Source organism: Neospora caninum, chromosome II (assembly GCF_000208865.1).
Source record: "Neospora caninum Liverpool complete genome, chromosome II".
Classification (NCBI taxonomy): Eukaryota; Apicomplexa; class Conoidasida; order Eucoccidiorida; family Sarcocystidae; genus Neospora; species Neospora caninum.
The window spans coordinates 251986-270546 of record NC_018387.1 but is presented as its reverse complement, the minus strand read 5'-3'; the positions used below and the strand labels follow the sequence as shown (position 1 = coordinate 270546).

General features: G+C 56.1%; 1 protein-coding gene across 1 annotated transcript; it reads left to right on the top strand.

Annotated features, from left to right (window-relative positions):
- Positions 1–2662: 2662 nt before the first annotated feature.
- Positions 2663–17118, top strand: NCLIV_004860 (hypothetical protein; the record flags this gene model as incomplete). Its single annotated transcript, XM_003879996.1, has 16 exons — positions 2663–3468; positions 3990–4098; positions 4371–4526; positions 5884–6114; positions 6525–6880; positions 7524–7839; positions 8126–8545; positions 8945–9955; positions 10351–11276; positions 11474–12746; positions 13163–14320; positions 14765–15193; positions 15403–15477; positions 15942–16084; positions 16397–16521; positions 16973–17118. The coding sequence occupies 16 exons, from the start codon at positions 2663–2665 to the stop codon at positions 17116–17118; spliced, it is 7680 nt and encodes a 2559-aa protein (XP_003880045.1).
- Positions 17119–18561: the final 1443 nt, after the last annotated feature.

The following is an 18561-nucleotide window of genomic DNA, read 5'->3' as shown; positions in this document are numbered from 1 at the left end:
ACGTTCCCCTTTTCGGTAGTGTTTTTTTGTCGCGTATTTCGTGTGGTGTTGTCATCGCTCGCGAGTTTGCTTGCCACTGGCGGCTCCACACTGCAACGCAGCGCGTCTGTCGGGTGTAAATGACCACCCAACATAGCCGAAGCGGTCGGCGGTTCTGAAGCTCGGGTTCTCTTCCTGATGGTTACCAGCGATGCCTTCCGTTTGCTTGCGTTCCCAGGGGGGTGGAGGTAAATGAATGGATGTCCATCTTCCTGTTCGTGGAGAGTCACTGCCCGGACACCACCCGGTGGCGTTTTTCAAAGGCTTGAGTCGGCCGAAAGTGGTGAACGGAGGACGCGAAAAACTGCTTTCGAAAGCCCTCTGAGTAGTTCCTGAAGGCCACGAATTCCATGCATGCCCATTGAGGAAAACCGACGAAAGAGTAAACAGCAAAGCGTGGCCGGGGGATCGTACACGACACACACATGTGAGGGCGGGGCGGTTTTCTACGTTGCCCGACCGTAGGTTGTAGCATCCTTTGAAAGATTTCAAGAGACGCCCTCGTTCCCCGGTGCCTCGATTTCTTGTGTTTTCAGCTGAGAGACAAAAGACGGTAGTCTGGTGTCACATGTCTCAGCCCGTTCTCTGTTGGGGTGTACAGCCTTCTGAACACTGTGGTAGATAGTTTACCTGTTTTAAATATTTCTTTTAACACCGCACAATATGCTAGAAAATACCATTTGGGCACATCACATGGCAACTGTCGGTCTAGACGTCGATACGCGTGCATACTTCTCAGCTAACTGGCCATACTAAAACGCATCTGAGTAGTTCTCTCTCGCTGTGAACACGAGTCGTGTGCCGCCTCGTCGCCTCCTCGGGGATCGGCAAACACCTTCGTTTGAGGTGTATCCAAGTCACAAACCTGCCTTCGCGTTGGCCAAAAGATCAAATGCATCCACCGGGTCACCGACTAAAGTGGTGGAGACATCCTACGCAACTGTGAGGAACGCTGCAAGCGCCGGAAGGGGCGATCTCGTCGAGGCCGAGACTCAAAACCTGCCAGGCCGGAGCACCCCACAGCCTCCCTATGCTAAGAGGAGGCGAGCCTTGCGTTTGAAGAGATGTATTTATAGATGCTTTCTGATAGAGCTAATGCGTGTAGCGGCATGGGTAAGAACAGAGAAGCGAGTACTTCCCCCGTGGCCGATCTAGCGTGTATGTGTCGGTGCGAGTGCGAGAGCGTAGTGAACCAGTCAGCCCACACTCGCCGTTTTTTCACAACAGGTGGACGACACGCCTTGCCTAGGGAAGAAACATTTCCTTCTTCTTGCGCTTTACTCCCCTGTGTAGTTCGAAGGGGGAGACAGGAAACCAACGATCGGACGGAGAGACTCGCCCCGTCCGTCTGTCCCCCCCCCCCCCCCCCCCGCCCCTCCCGTCCAGAGACCCTCCCCATCTGAGTCCGGTGTCTCCATTTGACGCCCAAAGACAGTCTCTCCCCACAGAGCCTGGCCCCCGCCGTGAGAGACGCGAGACAGAGACAGAAGGGGAAATGAGAAAGCGAGATTTTCGGCCCGGAGGAGAACCAAAAAAGGCGAGGAGAACGAGAAAAAGAGAGGAGGGAATCGGGTGAATGCTGAGAGAACAATAAAGCGAGAGGACGAGAGGCGCTATCTCCGCTGAGGCCGGGGGAAAACGCGACACTAAATCTTTTCTCCTGCTGTGGAGGCGTGCAGATGAGACGACGGGCAACAGCGGGAGAATCGGTGACGCCGGAGTCCGCACATTCGCATCGCCTTTCCTGTTTTCTGCCTCGAGGGAATCGCAGGTGTCCAGAGAAACACATCTCCTCTGGTTCTCGGGAGACAGGTGCCTTGCTTATTTTCCCTCGATTTGCTTTTTCGGCGGAAACCTCTGCTGCTGAGAGGCGTTTCGCTCTCTGCTGTGTCGCCGTATACGTCGGGGGCAGGGAGAACCGGAAGGGCGCACACAACCTCACGTTCCCTGTCTCCGGAGCGGCGGTGCGGCGCAGCTGTTGGAGGTCCGTCTTTTGCCTTTCGAAAGTGAGAAGAACGCACAGTTTTTTTTTCTGTTTCTTTCGAACCGCGGGAGGAGTCTGTGTAAAATCACGACCGTGTGTTCTTTCCATCTTTTGTCTTTCTGGAGACACGCCGCCGTCGCGTGTCTCGCGTGTACACCTAGACCATCTCTGGGCGCGGCGTTCAGCAACACTTGTATGACACACGCGGAGCCCCTGCGCTACAAAATTCGAGCAGATTTCACGTGTCTCGTGGGAACTGCACGCATTTGGGCGGTTTCCGACGAATCTTCCCAGTCTTCGTCCCGGCCGGTGCTGAGAAACGAAAGGTTCCCACCAGGCACATCCTCCCGCACGCGCGCAGTGTTTTTCTCGGCCCGCATCACAGAACAAGCGCAAATCGGCGTTCTTCACCAGAGAACCGTCATTTCCCGTAAATCCCCTTTTCCTTTTCTCGTGGGAAAGAAATAGGAGACGCACACTCTCTCGAGTCTCGGCGCCTCCTGCAACATGAGACTCGAGAGCCGCCCTGCGTCGCGTCTTCTCGCATCTCGCGTGCTTGCCAGCGGAGCTTTGTGGGGCGGTGTTAGAAGCGATGAAGATAGCGGGGGCGGTTCGACGCATTTTTCTTCTTCTCCGAAAATGACAGAAGACGCCGTGCGACAGACGCCGCCCCGCGTCGTCGCAGTCTGCGGGAAATCGCGGCGAAGGAACGGCGCGTTCTTTGCGCTTCTTGCATTCTTCGTCGTCTTCTCCCCTTTCGCTTCTTCTGCTCGGCCCACACAGTCCGGCAAGCTCCTCCCGTACACAGGCGCCCCTTGGGGGAAGTCGACAGGCACAGACGACAGTCGCCGCGTTTTCGTCTCCCCAGCCTCTTTGCGCCCTATTTTCTCAGCGCCGCTCGCTTCTCCTGGACCTTCTCATGTGGGTCAACCGAAGGGAATCGAGTTCGGGGCGTCGCCTGCCGCGCCTCGGAATCCCTCACCTGCTATCTCCGCTGTCTCTGCTCATGGGCTAAGGAGACGGCGACCGCTCCTGCCGTTTTCCCACTTCCGTCGCTCTCTGGCCTTTCTCTCCGGTCCGAATCTCTCGGCTTCTTCCTCGACGTCGTCTTGTTCCCCTTCGCGTTCGCGCCGAGCTCCGGCCGGTCCTCCCGAGGCTCTCGACAGCTTCCGGTGTCACCGCACCTCCCTGTCCGGCGTCGAGTCGCCAGAGCTCAGACAGTCCACTTTCTTGCGCCCGCCTTCCGCCCGTTCTTCTCTTTCTCCGGCCAGTCTGTCTTCATTCTCGGTTTCTTCATCTGCAGATCATGCCGGGGGTCTGCAAACTGCTCTTCACGCGGCGACCAGCGAGGCGAGAGTGGAGAACAGAGAGCGAGTTTCGCTGCCTCGCGTCGACGGAGACGGGACAGAAGGCGACATTCTCGCCAATTATGTTCGGAAACATGGGTACGTTAATTCTCCTCTCTCTCACAGTTTCAGTGGCCCCTAACCCTAATTGTTTTTGCTTTAGGGATGCACAACGCACTGGCCTCCAACGACCATTCGTCCTCGTGCAAAAAGAGACAACACAGTGCCTTGGGGCGAAACCTGCCTCTGACTCGTGTGCCTTTTTCCCTTCTTTTTACTCGCACAATCATGGCGTCTCTCTGGTGTCGTCTGACTGAAGCAAAACGCCTCCAGTTTTTGAATCGGAGCAGCGCGTCCTGCGATCCGTGGACTCCATAGGCTCCGCGCACGCCCCAGAGTTTCAACGAGGAGGCAGCTTCACACAGATGAGGAGCAGAGACACTCGGTTTCTGCGCCGCCACGCCTTTGGTGCAAAATGGTGCACACTGACCGTTTGGTGCAGAAAACCCGAGGTCTCCGGGATGGGCGTGGGCGTTTGTGAGCCTCTCTCCTCGCGCGTGGAGAACTGAGGGCAACCGGGGGGAAGGAATCGCGTTTTCCTGTCCTGACTCTTGTGCCAGGGGGAAGCGAGTTATCCGCCGCGTACTCCTCGCGAACAACGGCATGGCTGCCACCAAGTCGATCTTCTCCATGCGTCAGTGGGCGTACATGGAACTCGGCGACGAGAAGGTGAGAGAGGGAGTGAGGAAAAAGGAAACAAAGTGGAAAGTGCCGAGCTCTGTGCGCTCACGGGAGTCCCTTAACAGAGAAAAGAGCGAGACGCAGCGGACGCGCACCGCGAGCGGAGATGCAGCCGCGTGAACCAGCAGGGCCCGGCTCTCCGCCAGTTCTCTTCGCCGCCCCAACAGACATCTAGATAAATGTATATATATATATATATATATGTGTGCAGTAGGGACAGAGAGTGCGTGCTGTTGTTTTTCTGGTTCGTTTGTGTGTAGCTCCTGGAGTTTGTCGTGATGGCGACTCCGGAAGACATGCGGGCGAATCCCGAGTACATTCGTCGTGCGGACAAGATCGTGGAGGTTCCAGGCGGTCCGAACCGCAACAACTACGCGAACGTCGATTTGATTTGTCAAATCGCTGCCCAGGAAAAGGTGAGGAACTGCGAATCTCAGAGTGCTCGTGGATGGCATGCACCGAAAAAGAAGGCCCTGAGCTCGGGGCGTTGCCACGGCTGCGCCTGCGCAAAGAGGGTGCGCACCTGAAGTCTTTTGAATTAAGCAGTGGCATCAGCCCAGCCCGATGTGATTTTTCCTTTCGGTCCTTTCTCTTTCTGCTGACGTCTTCCTCCTTGCGCGTTTCTCTGCTTTCGCGGAGATGCCCAGGTTTTCGTTTTTCCCCTTCTCGGCTGTGGGTGTCTGAGTCGCCGTGGTTGTGTCCCTTTCGGTGTGTTTGTTTGCGGCGTTGCCCCCACCGCTGGATAGGAGAAGACTCCTCCTTGTTCCTCTTCTCGCTCCCTACACTTTCGTCTCGTTCCTTTCTCTTCTCGGAGAAAAGAAAGAGACGGGGGCGGAGGGCGAAGACTGGCGAGAAGTCGACGAATGAGTGAAGCCCCGAGAAACGGGTTCCCTGTCTCTCGGGTGTCTCTGTCTTCTTTCTCTCTGCCTAGCTCCAGCGGAAAGAAACCGATCTGCATAGTGCCTCTTGAGGCGGGCCGCCCTTACGCTGTCGGGAGAACCGGGAAAATGCGGTTTCTCTCGACAGTGGGTGCTCTTTTGAGCAGCCGGTCTAACCTCACTGGGTCTCCATTGATCGAACAACTTCGCAAGAGGCGTTTCGCTGGTCTTCTGTGCGTCCCGCTGTTCTACGTGGGGAAAGGCCGTGTTGTGTGTGTGTGTGCCTCCCGGCCCCGTTCTTCGCCTCGTGTCTTGGCAGAAAAGTCTTCTTTTGGAAACGCCTGCTGTGAGGGCTCTTCTGTGGGAGAGCCTAGTGTATGCAGCCGGGCTTTGTGTCACGAAATCGCTTTTCCCTGGTTTCCCCGGCCGCCTCAGCTTTTCGTGCGTGTCCATGGAGACAGTGAAGGATGAACAGAGGAATTTATTGTCACTACCACTGACGAGCTCTCGGCTCGCTGATTTTAAATACCCCTCAAAACCTGACGTCGCGCGTCTCCAACCTTTGAAGTCGCCCATCTGATTCTTCTTGGTTTTCTAATCCTTCTTTCTTTCGGCCTTTTTTTCTCGTTCCACGTTGCGTGTTTCTCGGTGTTTCTTCCCGCCGGATGTTGCCACCTTTGTCCCCGCCGGGTCTCCTCTTTTCCCCATTCGTTCTGTCGCGGACAATCGACCAGATGAACACGGAAGATTTCGGTGCCGTCGCGCTGTGTCTCGCACTCATCCTCTAGAGGGCGGAAGGCGCACAGCCCATGTGGCCCTCGCTGTCGCCATCTGTCTCCGCTGTCTCTTGTGTCTCCATTTCATCCTTTGTTGCCCTTCGTTCATGTCCCCGCAGGTCGACGCGGTGTGGCCAGGGTGGGGGCACGCGTCGGAGAACCCAAACTTGCCTCGGCGGCTGCGGGAGCTAGGGATTACTTTCATCGGCCCCAGTGCCACGGTGATGGCCGCGCTCGGAGACAAAATTGCAGCCAACATCCTCGCCCAGACTGCCGGCGTCCCGAGTATCCCCTGGAGCGGCGACTCTCTCCAGGCGACACTCGACGACACCGGGGCAATTCCTCGCGAAGTGAGCATGTAACGCAGATGCAGAGCCGCTGTCTTTGTGTGTGGGCTTCGGGGGAGGGGGGGTGACGAGACCAAACGTAGAACGGCTGAGGGCTTTGCACGGTTCGTTGATTCAGTGAGTGGGAGGAAAACAGCCGTCGGACGCTTCGCGGCAGTGCGCGGAAAAGCTGAGAACGCGAGGATCCCAGACCGCTGGGAAAAGAACAGAACCCGTCTTTTCCTGGCAGTTTCCGCACCTCAGGAAGCGAGGAGCAGAAAGCGCAGGTGTGAGAGGCCTTCCGAGCATACAACCTATCCACGGATATCAATATACAAAAATACGTACACATCTGTACCTATACATATACATGTATATATAGGTTTTGATGTACGTTGAATGTCTTTTGGGTTTCGTGCGGTTTTGCGCTGCAGGTCTTCGAGCGCGCAACTGTGCAGAGCGCAGCAGACTGCGAGAAGGTGGCCGCTCGGATTGGGTACCCGATCATGATTAAGGCGAGTGAAGGCGGCGGCGGGAAGGGGATTCGCATGGTGGATCGAAAGGAACAGCTCCGCGGGGCGTACGAGCAAGTCGTTGCCGAGGTGCCTGGGTCTCCGGTCTTCATGATGCAGCTCTGCACAGCTGCGCGGCACATCGAAGTCCAGATCTTGGGAGACGAGGACGGCCAGGCTGTTGCCCTCAGTGGCCGCGACTGCAGCACCCAAAGGCGTTTCCAAAAGATATTTGAAGAGGCGCCCCCCACGACCGTCGTACCCCCGCATACGATGAAGTAAGGCAGGAAAAGAACGCGAGAAAGACTAGGCAAGAGGAGGAGAAAGACTAGGCAAGAGGGCAAGCGCGTGATGCCGTGGGAGGTGTGCTGTTTGTGGTCTAGAGACGATGTCTGTCGCAGACAGTCGCCGTCAATCGAGAGCGGAGGCACGATGCAGCGTTATTCCACAGAAAAGGCGAGGTGGGAACGGCGAAGCAGCAGGGAACAAACTGGTCTCACTCGGTGTCGGACGCTTTCCGTGTCTTTTTCTCGGCACGCTTTTAAGCCCTCCAGTGACTTTCTCGTAACCACTCGAGGGTCAAGCAGGTGTGCGAGAACAAACGGCTCTTGCCAGTCTTCGCCTCGGTATCCGTTCTGTTTCCTGTCCAAGGAAAAAACCGGGGGACTGAGGCAGTATCCCGAGAGCTACAGGTGTTGCCTCCACTTTTGGTTTTGTTCCCGACCGTCTCAGCTGGCCGGTCTTCAAATAGCTGCAGAGTGCGGCCGCGCGGGCGAGATCTGCCCGCCTCCAGTCTCTTGGGTCTTTGCCCCTTTTCTTCCGTCGTGCACTTTTTTCAGGAGCGTCTTAGGCCCCCTGCAGTTTGCTTTCAAGTCCCCTTCCTTTGCCAGGGTCTGTATCTGGCTTCTTTTCTGTCTGCAGAGAAATGGAACGCGCAGCGCAGCGCCTGACGCAGTCGCTTGGGTACGTCGGCGCCGGCACCGTCGAGTATCTGTACAATAGAAAAGACAACAAATTTTTCTTCCTCGAGTTGAATCCGCGACTCCAAGTGGAACATCCTGTGTCGGAGGGCATCACGGGTGTCAACTTGCCGGCCGCCCAGCTGCAGGTTGCCATGGGGATCCCGCTGTGGAGAATTCCGGATATTCGGAGATTCTTTGGCCGCGATCCGAACGCCGGGGACAGAATCGACTTCATGAAGGACGACTACCTCCCAATCGAACGCCACGTTATTGCTGTAAGAAACGTCATGCAGAGAAAGAAACTCACTGCAGAACGCTGAACCCCAGGTGTATGTCCACTCAGTCACCCGCGCAGATACTGAAATATGTGCCACTATACGCCTACACATCTTGTCAACATCTACATTTCACATACATGCATACATACATACATCTTTGTATATATGTGTGAGATGTGTACATGTGGCTCAGTTGTCCTGTTTTTTGTTTTTCTGTGTCGGCGTTTGTGCAAACGTTTGTGTTTCACGAAGGCACTCGGTCGGGTGTGTTTGCTGTTGGCAGTCTCGCATCACTGCGGAGAATCCCGATGAGGGTTTCAAGCCGACCAGCGGGCGCGTGGATCGTCTCGAGTTCCAGCCTCTGGAAAACGTCTGGGGCTACTTTTCCGTCGGCGCGAGCGGCGGGGTCCATGAATACGCAGACTCGCAGTTCGGGCACATCTTCGCCACGGGGAAGAACCGCGAAGAGGCGCGGAAGAAGCTGGTGCTCGGGTTGAAGCGCGTGGATGTTCGCGGCGAGATTCGCACGCCAATTGAGTACTTGGTTGAACTTTTGGAGAACGAAGACTTCATCGAAAATCGCATCGACACATCCTGGCTCGACAAACTCATCAAACAGAGAAAAAGCTTGGGCGAGAAGAAAGTCCGAAAGGCTCACGTGGTTCTTGCGGCAGTCCTGTTCCGAGCCATCGGTGCGCTCAAGGTGAGCGCACGAGCTGTGCCACGATCCGCCTTTGCAGCCGTTTTCCTCTCCACGTGGGGTTTGGAACGGGGCCGCCTTCCTGTCGGCCTTCTGGTAGCAGTTCCGTTTTTCTTCCCTTCACTTCGGTCTCCGCTTGCCCCCTCTCGTGGTTTGTCGTCCACTCTCTACGGTGTCCCAGCGCGTCGTCGCGCGGCTTTCCCCGTTTGTCTCTGTTTTTCCGCACGGTTCTTCAAGGTAGCATTTTCACCGCCACGCGGTATCTTGCAAAGACACCCACCTGTGCCGAGGACGCGTGTTTCTTTCCCTTTCTGTCTCGCCCGTGGACCCTCAGCCTGTACACCGCGTATGAAGACCATTCAAAGACGCACTCTGTGTTCTTTTTTTCTGCCGCGCGATCAGGAGAAAGAACAGCGCGTGTTGTCGGCGCTGCAACGCGGTCAGCGGTACATCCACGACCTGGCGGCGCTCAACACGGTTTCGCAGGAGATTGTGTACGAGGACCAGCGTTTCGCCTTCCAAGTTTCGCGCACAGGGCCCCAGCTGTATCTGTTGAAGTTGAACGCTCAGGAGGTCGAGTGCCTGGTGCGCGAGCAGCCAGACGGATCGTACATTGTCTTGTTTCCCGGCGAGAAGTCTCACAAGTTCAACGGACGCGAAGAGCCCCTGGGGCTCCGGCTGCAAGTGGACGGATCGACCGTGCTGCTCCCGAACGTCTTTGATCCCTCCGAGCTCCGCTCCGACGTCACCGGCAAGGTCGTGCGCTACTTGGTGCCGGACAAGAGCCAGGTGAACAAGGGAGAGCCGTATGTGGAAGTGGAGGCGATGAAGATGGTCATGACTCTGACAGCCGGCGAAACGGGCGTGCTTTCCCACACAAAGAGCCCCGGCAGCGTGATCAACACGGGGGACATCCTAGGGACACTGGAGCTGGAAGACCCGAGCCGCGTCAAGAAGATTGTCGACTTTGCGGGCGTTCTGGACCTGCCTGGCGCGAAGAAGCGCGCTGGCGAGGCAGAAGGCGAGGCCGAGCGGGAGAAAGAGAAGGGCCGGCAAGCTTTGTCCCTCTTTGGAAGCCCCGAGGAGGAGGCAGCGATGCGGCTGAGACTCGCGATGGAAGGGTACGAGCAGGACGTCGAACCGACTGTCCAGAAGCTCGCGTTCCCGTCCGGGAACGCAGAGAACCTGAAGGTGAAGAAGGAGAAACTCACGGAGCTGGTGGTTGAGCTCTTCCAGTCTTTCCTCGGCGTCGACGAATACTTTGCGTCGCTCCAGGGAAGCGAGGCGGGCGTCGAAGGCCCCGCCGAAGGCGGCAAGGCCCAAGATCCGGCGACGCTCCTCAAAATGAAGCTGGCGCACAGCCACCTCCAGCCGAGAATTCAACTTGTCCTTTCCCTGTTGAGGGCGCTGCAGGTAACGGAGCCCCCGCGCCGAAGAAGCGCCTTCCTGTGCTAGGCAGCGGCTTCCCGTTGTGTCCTCCCGAGCGCGGGCGGTGTCGCGTTCTTGCTGTCTCCCGAGACCCCGCGGTAGACTTTACGTCTTCTGACGAAAAAATCGAGTCCTCTTTCCGTTCTCCTACCTTTTCTCTCACTCGACCTGCGCGAGCGGCTTGTGTCTTTTCTGTTCGGGTCGCTTGAAGTTTTTCTCGGGCTGCGAGATGCGGCCCTTGAGCGCACCGTCAAGCCGTAGTGTCTCTTCAGAGTCTTTCTTTCCCGATGTGTTGGTATTTGAGCTGGCTTTTCGGCGCGGAGCCTTTCTCCAAGGCCCTAATCGTCGGCGGCCTCTTGCTCCCCTGTTTTTCTGCTCAGAACTTCCCAAACTTCTTCCCGGACTGGACGATGCCTGTATCCCTGGAGCTCTGCTTGAAGCGCCTCTCGGCGCTGCACGGCCGCGCGTATGGCCAGATCGCCCTGGAGGCCATGAGGCTTCTGCGCTCGTTCCGCGTTGCCCCGTTTGACCAGCGGGTGCAACGCCTGAAAGAGCAGCTGCTACAGATTCCTGCTCTCTCTGCCTCGGCGTCTGAAGCGGAGCGTCGGGAAGCTGTGCGCCAGGCAGAGAGAATTGCGCGATCTTCCACAACTTCCGCTGGCATCGACCTTCTTTCCCATCTGTTTGGCGACGAGCAAGTCGGCCTGCGGGCGCTGGAAGTGGCTGTGCGACGCCACTACCGGGGGTTCCCGATCTACGCGCTGCATACAGAACTGTTTGAGGTGAAGACGCGGGATGAACGTGGCGAAAAGACAAGGAAAGTTCCTGTCGCCCTGTGGAGTTTCCGACAAGGCGACCTGACTGGCGACGAGGCGCCGCTGCGCACGGGCGTCATGGGGGCCTTTGAAAGTCTTCAGGAAGTGCAGGAAGTTGGCGACAGGCTGCTCGCGAGACTCCAGCAATTCGACGCGGAGAAGAAGGGAACGGGAACGAAGGTCCGCAGAGAAGCCGAGGGCGAGAAAGGAGAGACAGACGCAGAAACGGAGCCAAGGAACGTGTGTCTCTTTGCCCTGACGACGCCGATCAACGGCGTCGGGGCGGCCAACGCGGAGACCGAGGACAGGTCCAGTCCCAGCGGAGAAGAGAAACTGAAGACGCAAATGGAGGGCATTCTCCGCACTCTTCAACCTTCGCTGCGGAGTGCGGATGTCCGTCTGGCTGCAGTCCACGTCCCCCAAGTCAAAAAATCGTGTCGGATGTTCAATTTCCTGGCATCGGATGGATTCAACGAGTGCCGGATTCGGAGGTAAGAAGCGGCGACAGCCTCGAAGACACAAGGAGAGTGACACAAGCGCTGTGTCCGTCTCTGCTCTGGTGTGGTGTTCCCCTTTTTCCTCCTGCCCTCGCCTGGGTGACTGCATGGGTGTTTTCGTGGCTTAATGCCAATCCTCTGACGCGCTCGTTTTCGTCTCTCTGCCTGCTCTCTCTGTCTTTTGTTTGCAGAGATCTCTGTCCGACAGTCCCGTCGCTCATTGAGCTGAAGAGTCTCCAAACGTCGTTTGATTTGACCCGGCTAGATGCGCTCGATCCGAACACGCAGGCGTATCTCGCCCTGCCGACAGTCGCGCCTCCCGCCCAGACCGGCGCGTCTCCGGCTTCGCCTGCTCCCGCAGCTGTGGCGGCGGCGCCTGCGAAGAAACGCCTGAGTCTCGCGCAGGCCCCGCAGAGCGTCTTTGTTCGTCGCTTGATTTTCGAAAACGAAGTGAAGAGCGACCTGTCGGACCTTCCGCGGATCCTCTTGGACCTCCTGGACGTCCTGGATCGATGCGCCAACGACCCGCGCGTCTCCGCCACGGCCTCCGGCCGCCTGTTCCTCCACATTGTCTCGCCGCTGAACCTGACGTCGGCGAAGCACGTCACGGAGTACTTCCAGAAGGTCATGAAGCGGTTCCGGAGCGAGCACAACGAGCGCCTCCTGCGGCTGCGCGTCGACCAGCTCGAGGTGAAAATGCACCTTCGAAAGGGACAGGGCGACAAGGGACGAGGCAGCGACCGCGAAGGGCCCGACGCGGACGCGCACGAGAGGGAGAAGGAAGGTTTGCAAGTGCTCCGGCTGTCTGTCAGTTCCCACCAGGGCAGTTGGCTGCACACGAAAGTGGCGGAAGATGTGCCGCACGTTCTGACCGGGGATCCGATCGCCCACCGGCGCTTCGTCTTCAGTGAGGACGGCGAGCGGGAAGCTGCAGCGGGGCCCGCAGAAAAGACGACGCACAAGTCGCTCGAGAGTGGGCCGGCGACAGGAGCGGGGGGGACGGCAGAGGCGGAGGGAAGAGAAGGCAAAGCGACTCCCGGGAGCAGAGAAGCATCGGAGGCCGAAGATCTCCCAACGCGCGTCTCGGTAGGCTTGAAAACTTTGCGCGGCATCGAAACAGGCGCGTCGGCCGAAGGCGGAGAGAGGCCTGTCGCCTCGCCGTCGCTTTCGTCGGTTAACTGGGAAGAGGGCGACAGGAAGAAGCAGCAAGTCCTGTCCCTTTCGCCAGGTCAGAAGAACGAGTTCTTCCAACACGAGAGAAACGTCGAGCCGTACCCCGAGGTCGACCGCATCGCCATGGCGAGGTCGGCAGCCAGGCGCGCAGGCTCCACGTACATCTTCGACTTCCTTGGGCTGTTGGAAATCGCCCTGTTGCAAAGCTGGGAAGCCCATCTGAAGGAGAAGGGAGGGAAGGAGGGCGGCGCTGGCGGCTGGGACGAAGCCGTGCCCCGAGATCTCTTCAAGGTAAAACACGGCCATCGAATCAGACGCGGAAGGGGGGACAAGGATACGCTGGGTCTCGGGGACGTTCAGACAATTCGGAGTGTGTTGATAGAGAGGCCACCCTCTATGTACCTGAAGGGCACTTCACACATGCGTAATACATACGTGCATATATATATATATATATATGTGCATACATGTAAGTGTGTATCGGTAGAAAGCTTCGTCGAAGTGAGAGACAGTTACGTAGATACAACGGGGCACACACACACACACTTGTGCGTGCATCGTCGCATCCACGGGCCTTGCTTGAACTTTCCCCTTGCTCAAGTCTGCGTCGCGCGTTCCGTCGCGACGCTGGGTCTGGGTGGTGCTTGCGTGGCAGTTTGCGTTGGCGAGATCGAGACATTCTTTTCCCCCTGAATCGCTCTGTGCAGGCTGAGGCCTTCAGGTTATCTCCCAAAGGCGATCTGTACCTGGATCCTGACTGGCGCGTGGCAGACAACAAGATTGGGATGGTGGGCTTTTTGGTTACTCTCAAGACACCCGAGTATCCCGCGGGCCGCCAGCTGGTGTTGCTGGGCAACGACATCACCTTCCAGGGCGGATCGTTCGGGGTTCCCGAGCACCGCTTCTTCACCCGTGTGTCGCGATTTTCCCGCGAACAGGGCTTGCCGCGAGTGTACATTGCATGCAACAGCGGCGCGCGCATAGGTCTGTACGAGAATCTGAAGGACAAGATTAAAGTCGAGTGGAAGGACGCGAGCAATCCGAGTCTCGGCTTCAAGTACCTCTATCTCTCGGCAGAGGACTACGAGGCCTTGCCGAGCGGAGTCGTCAGCGGGCACTTTGAGGACAATGGAAAGAGCGACAGCGGAGACGGAAGGCGCTTCGTCCTCGATGCCATCATCGGTGACGCAGACAAATTCATCGGCGTCGAGAATCTCCGCGGATCTGGAACCATCGCCGGGGAAACCAGTCGCGCCTACGACGAAACCTTCACCCTGAGCTACGTCACGGGGAGGTCAGTGGGGATCGGAGCGTACATTGTCCGCCTGGCGCAGCGAACCATCCAGATGGTGCGGGGACCGCTGCTGTTGACAGGGTACCAGGCACTCAACAAATTGCTCGGCCGCGAAGTGTACGCCTCGCAGGACCAACTGGGTGGGCCGGAGGTGATGTTCCGGAACGGCGTCTCCCACCTGGTGGTCCAGAACGACCAGGAAGGAATGAAGGAAGTTCTCCGCTGGCTCTCCTACACGCCGAAAACTGCGCGCGACAGCGTCAACTCTGCGAACCTGTTTTCGGTCGACCCCGTGGAGCGGGACGTGGACTTCACGCCGACGAGGGCGCCCTACGATGTTCGACACATGCTCGCAGGGTACACGAAAGAAGACGGTACCTTCGTCACTGGATTCTTCGACAAAAACTCGTTCAAAGAGTACCTCGCCGGCTGGGGGAAAAGTGTCGTTGTCGGCAGAGCGCGACTCGGCGGCATTCCCTTTGGCGCTATTGCAGTCGAGACGCGGACGACCGAGGCGCGAGTGCCCGCAGACCCCAGCAGCCCCGACTCGCGCGAAAGCGTCATTATGCATGTAAGACACACGCACCTCCCAACAGCCATGTACCTATGTATGGATTGTGGAGTTCCCCCACACATAAGCATGTGTATATAAACATATACATGTATGTGAGTGTGTGAGAATACACCTTTGCGCGTATCCGTAGAGCTGCATTGAGGAAGATACAGACTTATGTGTCTTCCGTGGACGCCTGTAAGTGTGCGTATTCGTGTCGGTGTCACCCTACCCTTCATAGACCCGTGAATGTGGGTAAACGAGAACGCATGCTTCTGGTTTTCGTTCGGCGGCTTCCCGTCACAGAGTCGCGCGCCGAGTGAGTGTGCGTGTGTTTTTCTAGCTCGCGCAAACCATGCACGGCGTTTCCGCTTGTGTTCCGCTCTCTCGACTGCGCCGGTTTTCTTGTTTCGACTCGTGCTTTGCTTTTTGTGTGTCCTTCGCTGTGAATCGGGTTCGCAGGCTGGCCAAGTGTGGTTTCCAGATTCTGCGTACAAGACGGCGCAAGCGATCAACGACTTCAATCGCGGCGAGAACCTGCCTCTCATCATCTTTGCGAACTGGCGAGGGTTTTCTGGAGGAACGCGCGACATGTTTGAGGAGATTTTGAAATTTGGATCTCAAATTGTCGACGCCCTACGCACCTACAAGCAACCGGTCTTCATCTACATTCCGCCCCACGGCGAGTTGCGTGGTGGGTCGTGGGTTGTCGTAGACCCCACCATCAACTTGCAGAAAATGGAGATGTACGCCGACGAAAATGCTCGCGGCGGAGTTCTCGAGCCTCCCGGTATTTGCGAAATCAAATACCGAGCGGCGGATCAAAAGGCTCTGATGCATCGGGTCGACGACGTATTGAAAGAACTAGACAGACAACTACAAGACTGCCAGGTAGGCAAACGACCCAGGGTCAACACTCTTCACGTCCACCATATATATATATATATATGTGTAGTTGATATATATATATATATATGGGATGCATGATGACTGCTGTATCGCACGAGGCGTCGGTGGAGTATGGTGTGGAGCGGGGATCGTATATTCGTCGTTCCGGCGTTTTCTTCCCACGTTTTCGGTTGTTTCTTTGATGTGCACAGACGGCCAGTGATGCGATCGACTTGAAGGAGAAGATCAAACGGAGAGAAACAGCTCTGGAGCCGCTTTACCTTTCGGTGAGAGAGAGCGGGGGAAAAGCATGCGTTTCGCTTGACAGACGAAAAATAGGAGAAGCGACATTCCGTAAACTTCACGTTTCCCGAGCGCGACGGCGCTGGGAAAGCAGTAATCGGAGAGCATAATGTAATGGGACAGAGACGCGGCATGTAGCAAAAACCAATGGACGTAGTGTGTGGGAAGCAACCCTTGAGAACAGGCGAGACAAACGTGGAGCGAAGATTCGTGTCCACTGGCCGCATGTGTCTCGGAAATATGGAGAGCAAACGCAAACACTGCGGCGCATTCGTGTCTGACTGAGCGGCAGGCGTCGCTCCCCACTTACTTTCTGGATACGTAAGTTCTCTGTCTCGTCCGCATCATTTCTGCCTTTGTCGGTTCTCTCCTCGATTTGCCTCGCTTTCTGTCTTTCTTCCGCTGTTTGTCTTCACGCGTGTCGCCCTGTTTTTCTGGTTTCCTGTAGATCGCTCGATTCTACGCGGATCTGCACGATCGCCCTGAGCGCATGAAGGCGCGAGGTGTCATTTCTTCGGTTGTTAATTGGAAGAAATCACGTGCCTTTTTCTACTGGAGAGCAAAACGGCGTCTTCTCCAAGATGATCTAGAGTGAGTGATCCGGACAGGTCAATTCGCTGCGTTTTTCGCTCCATGCTCACTTTGGCCAGACGAGCAGAAACCTGCAAACTGGGTGGGCTACCGTGATTTCTGTCTGATCTCATCGGTCTGAACTGGATCGATCAGTGAGGGGGTTGCCTCGTCTTGTCTGATGATTCATCGCATCATGTGCGTCTTCTGGATGATTCCCTCTCTTCTGTGCTCTTGTTTGTCGCGGTTCCCTTTCTCTCTCTTCTTGGGTTTACCGGGTATTTTTCACCCCATTTGATTTTGTCTGTTTTTGTCCCCTATGCGTTCTCTTAGAGCTCGCATTCTTGCTGCGGATCCACGCCTCGACTTCATGGAGGCGCGAGCAAAGCTGGAAGGCCTGCTGGCGAGCCGTGGAGTCGACATCTCAAGCGACAAAGCTGCATGCGAATTCCTCGACAGTAAGGAACAAAACTGGAGAAACCCAGAAAAAGATGTGGCAGGAAGAAACACGAGGGATAGGCGAGGCGAACAAACCGAGGAAGGGCCAACGGTCCGCTCTGTCTTTAGCTCCAAGCGGTGGTGCGATACAGCAGCGTGTGATTTAGGGTGAGGGGGGAGTGGGAAGAAACCGAAGAGGGAAGAAGGTACTCGAAAAACAGAGGCGGAAACGGGGTACAGGGAAATAGGAATGTAAGCCGGACGAGGTGTAAAGCAGGTAGCTTGGAAAATCAAAATGTCTAGGTAAGGGAACACGAAAAGCGATTCGTACAAGCATAGGCATAGATGTATATAATTCGGAGATCCAGAGATACGTTCCTTGATGTTTGCCGTTAGTGTTTTTGGGTGGAAGCTCAAACGCATAGCAAAATATCTCTCTTCTTCTTTGCGTATTTGGGAATGTCTTCGTAGGCGCTCAAGGCAAGGAGGTGACGCAGGCTATCGTCGAGCAAAGCCGTCGAGAAGGAGCGATTGAGAAAATCAGATATATTCTTTCTTCGTTGCCGGAGAGTGCGCGCCGAGTGACGCTTGAAAGCGCTGCCTCGCCGACCTCGTAAAAAAGGTGGAACAGGAAACGTTTATTGTCGGTCAGGGATTCTGCGGTCTCACGTCGAATAGAGCAATGGGGAGATGTTTCCTCTTTTCTTTGGCGGAAGACTCAAGGGAGCGGAAGGCCGAGTTACGGTAACTGATTTGGAGAGCACAGCACAGAAAACGGTCGGCCTCTTTTTTGTCAAAGGCGTTCAGTCACTGAAGCCAAAGAAAAGGAAATCCTTGTGAAAAGTGTGTCTCTCCTCTCCTGAGAGGCGCGCAGCCGCTGGTGCTTTGAAGATATTATTTCTTGAAGAGGGGACACCGCGGGAACCGGAATCACTGATTCGGTTAGTCTCGGTTCTCCCCTGTGATAATTCAAGAGCATCCGTGGAATGTAGATGTATTTGAAAAAAGGAGGGAACAAGGGAGAGCTGTGCGTGTTACCCGCATCGGCCGAAACGTAGCACCCGTCCTTCGAAAGACGTGTACACCGGGTCTTTCAAAGCAAGACCACAGCAATTGCCTTTCTGTTGGACCGTCAACAGTGTTTGTGAATTGCAACTCTTTCCACGAATCAGGGAAACTCGTAGAAGTCCGCCTTCTTTCTTTTCGTGGCATGCGAACACTCAGAATGAAGCACGTCTTCAGGGAACCGTGACCACCTTTTCGTGAAGAGATTCGTTTTCTTCCTCCGAGGGGCTTACACGGCTTCGTGAACTGTACATCTTGCCGCTCCAAACAACCAAGAAGGAACGATGTGTACTCTGTCTCGTCTCTGCCAGAGCATGGCCTCGTAAAGAAGCGTATCGGAGATACGGAAAAGGGTGGGGTGACCCTTTTTTGAAGCATGAAACACCAAACAGAGTCTCCCTGGCTCCTGTCTGCTTTTCTGAATCGGGAGAACAAGGGTGTGTTCTGTATGGCCTGGGGGAAACACAAGGCCAGCAAGCGACAAGGAGGGAAGCGAAGCGATGCGCGTGCTCCACTCAAGTTATTAATTGATTGGAAAGGCGGGAAGGGTGAAATGGAAACGGTCTTCTCAGTTCTTCTGATGCGTCCGTGATGTTTCCTAGCGAAGAGCCTAGCGAGACTTCTCCCCTAGCCAGTGGCGGATCGATGGTGTCGCCTGGTGGTAGTGTGTTCTTGCAGTTGGTTAGTCGTGACGTGAAACTACGATTGTGGAAAGATGAGGCCCGGAGGAAGTGGAGAGACATGAGTGAGGGATATGAAGGCGAGAACGGTTTCGCCCGGGGATGTCGGAATGAAGAAGAGGAATGAGGGGAAGGAACCATCGTACGGTTCGTGTCCCGTGCCCTTACCCATCTTGTTCTTTTAGGGGAGCGTCTAATGTATATAAAGGGCTGTAGCGCATCGAAAACATGACGAGGAAAAGTGGTGTAGTGTACACCGTATTTCTGTATTCGTGGGCACGTGTACATGCGTTGATTTTTTCTGTAAGACAGCAT